The 4,430-nt window shown below is 26.2% G+C and overlaps 1 protein-coding gene across 1 annotated transcript; it reads left to right on the plus strand.

Annotated features, from left to right (window-relative positions):
* The first annotated feature begins 115 nt into the window (after positions 1 to 115).
* Positions 116 to 3,733, plus strand: LOC122273507 (H/ACA ribonucleoprotein complex subunit 4). Its single transcript, XM_043057568.2, has 4 exons — positions 116 to 261; positions 379 to 454; positions 2,694 to 2,825; positions 3,603 to 3,733. Exons 1-4 carry the CDS (start codon positions 179 to 181, stop codon positions 3,654 to 3,656), a joined length of 345 nt encoding a protein of 114 aa, XP_042913502.1. The 5' UTR covers positions 116 to 178; the 3' UTR covers positions 3,657 to 3,733.
* Positions 3,734 to 4,430: the final 697 nt, after the last annotated feature.

Consider the following 4,430-nt stretch of genomic DNA (forward strand, 5'->3'; position numbering starts at 1 on the left):
TTCTCCATTGGTATGTAATTTAATTATAAATCCTATTCAAAATATTATGTTAAATACAAAACATGCATGTATATTAAGATACAAGTATATTAAGTAAACCTCTGTGTATAACAAAGTCTATTCTATTATTTGTATAGCTTAATACTGTGTTGTTTCTTAGGCCACCTTAAAGAAAAAAATGGTAAAGGATGGCTTGTTAGACAAGTATGGTAAGCCAAATGAAAATACTCCTGCTGATTGGAGTTCAGTATATAGTGATGTGTAAGTATCCTTGTTGTTTTATTTATTTTGCTTTGAACTGAAATGATTGCAGTATTTTATAATTTTATATTGTGCTTCAAGCATTTCTTGTTTTTCAATGCTTTCTTTTTTTTACAGTAAAGTCAAAAGTGAAGTTGCTACGCCTGTTGCAAAAATTCGAGAAGTCAAAGTTGAAACGTCCACTCCTATGAAGGTAATTGATCTTTTATTAAAAGAGGATGTAGACACTGTTTTTTCTGTCAGTTATTTTACTTTGGTTCTCAGTTTTCATTATTCTTCGTGATATGTGTTAATATTTGATTTAACTGTGTATATTACTTTAAGAAAAGACAACTTTTTAAAATTTAGTGGTTTTTAAATGAAGTGAGATTCTTGGAGAGATTGTTTTTCTTCACCATGTCGATTTTCGCCATGTATTGCACAAAAGCGTGCTTTTCGTATTGTTCTATTCAACGTTATGGGTTCGATGGATTGGAATTTTCATAGTGTATGAAAATTCCGATCCATTTTACATGTTTGATGAAATACTTGAGAGTCTGGATGTGCATCTACTAGTCTGAGTTCGGTGAGAATTTAGCGTTCTAATGTGCATTTTCTGCTGTATTTTGCGAGATTTCCTCAATTTCAGGCCTCATTTCCACCCTCTGAAATTGAACCGAAAAATCTCTCGATCTTTTAATGGTGGCTAATATAATATATATCCTGGCAGGAAAAGGGTACTTTGTCAGAAGCTAGTTATTTTATCATGGTCATGTCAAGTCTTTGAAAATTATTTTGCCTTTTTTTAATGTATACGAGTGCTTAAAAATATTTTTTGAGTTCTTGAAAAATACATAAAAGTTGCTTATTTTTTGTTGAAAAGATATGGCTATACACCCTGAGATAATTTTTTTAATATTTAAGTAAATATGTTTCCTTTATTTATTTTTTCAATTCTTTATTAAGCACTCTTTTCATATCATTTCTTTATTAAAATTAAACTTATAATATTCTGTTAATAAAAATATCTTGTAATCAATAAATATAAGTCATTTAATTGTATTTGACATAACTTAGCTGGCAATTCTACTGAATTTAATGTTAGAACCACGCTAATTTAATAAATAAATTTTTAGCGGTCAACAAAGAAAAAAGCATTTTTAATGTTAATCTTAAAAAGAGGCATGTATGAATAAAATTAGTCATATGTAACTTGGAACTAAATTTTTATTAGAAAGTGGGTTTCTCACTAAACATGTCTCCAACCAGTCTCTTAGAAGTTCTCCTACCATGAAGCTAACCAAGGGAAGTTTTTATTATTCTCCCGTATAACGAAAATGTGCATTTGTTTCTCAGAAAAAGTTTTTGTGATCAGCAAATTTGCTCCTTGTTTGTTACTTTATCTTTTAAAGGTTCATAATTACTAGGATACTGAGAGAGATTTAAGGATGGACACACTACTATATGAATTTTCTGTCCAACATTGGTTATAAAATTTTTCACACAGTACCTAATAGTTTAAGAATTTCTAATAAGGTAGATCTCATTACATTAATAGTTTTTGGTTGATTAAAAATTGAACTTTAATAATTAAAATGTCATTTTACTAAAAAAAAAATTCTCCATTTAACATTTTTAAATCTTAATAAGAATTTGAATAAATCAAAAGAAAAATTAATTATAATAAAGTCACTAGGAGCAGTTTGTGGTCTCTACTTCATAACAAAATTTTACATCCAAACAGTCTTTTCAAATTTCTTTTAGGGGCTTTTTTTTTTAAAAAATTTGTATGTATGAAATAAGAAGAAAATTTTATATTAGAGAGTAATAAGTTCCTTTAAAATTACATCTTCTAAAATATGTATTCGACAGCAAATTATACCATTTTTATAGCATTCAAAGCATTCCGGACTGGGTACCCGAAACCGGCTGGGTGACAAATAAAGGAAGCCAGGTAAAAATACCCTGATATACTACATAAAATACTAGTTACCCAGGTGTGAAAAAAACTTTAATACTTGGTGCATCTTTCATCTAAAATATTTAATGTATTGGGCATTAGTTATCAGGACATTTGTATTTTGTAAAATTGAAACCCTGGTATATTTTAAAGCTGAAATTTCTTCTCAATTTTTCATACCATCTGTAAATTTTGGTGATATTCTTTAGTATTTTAGGAAAAGCATCTTTAAAAAAAAAAAAAAAAAAATTCTTTGTCGTTCTAAATTACAANTAAAATTACATCTTCTAAAATATGTATTCGACAGCAAATTATACCATTTTCCTGCGAATTATACCATTTTCCATCCAATATCCTACGAAGAAGCTATTTTAATTAATAAATTTTTAATTTCATTTCAAAATGTTATCAGTATTTTATTCTTTATTTCAGATCATTTTATAAATTTATTTAGTATTTTACGATTGAAGTTGAATTCCTTTTTCATTTGTAGCGAGAAGTTTCCGAATCTAGTGGAGAAGAGGCAGCTGCTGCCGCTGTTGTAGAAAAGAAAAAGAAACATAAGAAGCATAAACATTCCACGGAACAGGTAGAAGAATCTCCTGCTCCTGAAGTAGATTCCATGGTAAGTATCAACTTTATAAACGCACTTTTAAGCTATTATTAGTTGCCTTTTTATGTTTAGTTTCTAATTATATATTTGATATGGCTTTCTTTTATCATACAAAAACTTTTTTTCACTGTCTATTGGTTTTGCTTTTCCATAATAACAATCTCTTTAATTTAATTAAATGTTTCATATTTATCTTATATTTTCACTATTTAAAGTATGAATTAGGCATGAGATAGTGTATTTTTTCCTCTCCTTTTTTCAAAGCTTTATTCCCATAAATTGATAAATATTAAATGCAAATGCTTGAGATTCGGCTTTTTCTACGTAGTTAATTTAGCATTGGGTTCTTCACTATACAATATAATTATTAAATTGTATTATTTTGTATTGTAATTTAATTAACTTTGTTTCTAACGTTTTATTATGTCAAGAAAATTTGACTGTTTTCCTATTTGTAATAAGTTTCTCTTGTAAAAACTAAAACGCCAAATTTTGATTCCCAACACTTTTGTTTTAATCTTTACATAAATAAAAATCATGTTTACCTGTATAAAAATATTTTTCTATTATATCTACTGTTAAGGTGGATTTTTTGTGGGAAATAATTTTAGAGTTTGCAATGAAATATTTCAGATTGAAGAAAAAAAACATTGGAAGCTGCCTCTTAATATAAGAAAGGAAATTAAATTAATTTTCTTTTTTAAAAATAAAATATATATATTATTTTTACTTATGTTTTGTTAACTTATTATAATTATGAAAACTTAATATTTATTTTCTTTTTCAAAGGGTTCTGAAAAGAAGAAAAAGAAAAAAAAGAAAAGTTCCTCACATGATGAATAATTTCACTACAATTATTGATCCTGAGATCATTTTAGCTGTCATGAATTTGTATAATAAATCACATTGTTTATGTTTTATATTTTTCTGTTTCTTTTTTTTCTTCCAATGCCTATTTCTTAAATATGACACTTTTAGTTTAAGAAACTTAACATACTATTTTATTTTTTTGCCTAGATTGTAAGTATTATCTACCTTTTATATTCACTAAGGACATAAATAATGAATAAATTAGGAGCAAAATATAATATTTTTACATATTCCGATCTGAAAGATCTTACATTTCTGAATAAAAATTTTATTTGAATGAAATAGCTAGGTTTTCTAGAAATGTATAAGTGATTGTTTTTTATTTTAATCTGTTTATCTCGGAATTTTTATGAATATTTTTACAACAAAAAAAATACCTAAGTTTTTTCTGCAATATCCTTGCGGGACTGAGACTTCTAACAAATATTAAAATTTCATATTGATAATATATTGGTTTGTTATGTTTAAGGTAATGATTTAATTTTACTTGGTAGTTTAAAGAAAAATTATGTTGGATAACTACTATAGAATTTTGATCAGCTATACAAATAGTTTAGAATGCTAAAAAGTTTTAATTTTCTTTTTGTTTTATTTGACTAGAAAATTCTATAGCTTCAAAGAATAAAGTTCAATCTTAATTTTTTTTTTTTAACTGTTACAACATTTTGTTACTCTTTTATGACATAATCCACAAAACAGGGAAATATTCTCTAATAGAATTTAAAACCTTTTGGTACATATTTATAG

This window comes from Parasteatoda tepidariorum, unplaced genomic scaffold, assembly GCF_043381705.1.
Source record: "Parasteatoda tepidariorum isolate YZ-2023 unplaced genomic scaffold, CAS_Ptep_4.0 HiC_scaffold_5039, whole genome shotgun sequence".
In the NCBI taxonomy this organism is placed as follows: Eukaryota; Metazoa; Arthropoda; class Arachnida; order Araneae; family Theridiidae; genus Parasteatoda; species Parasteatoda tepidariorum.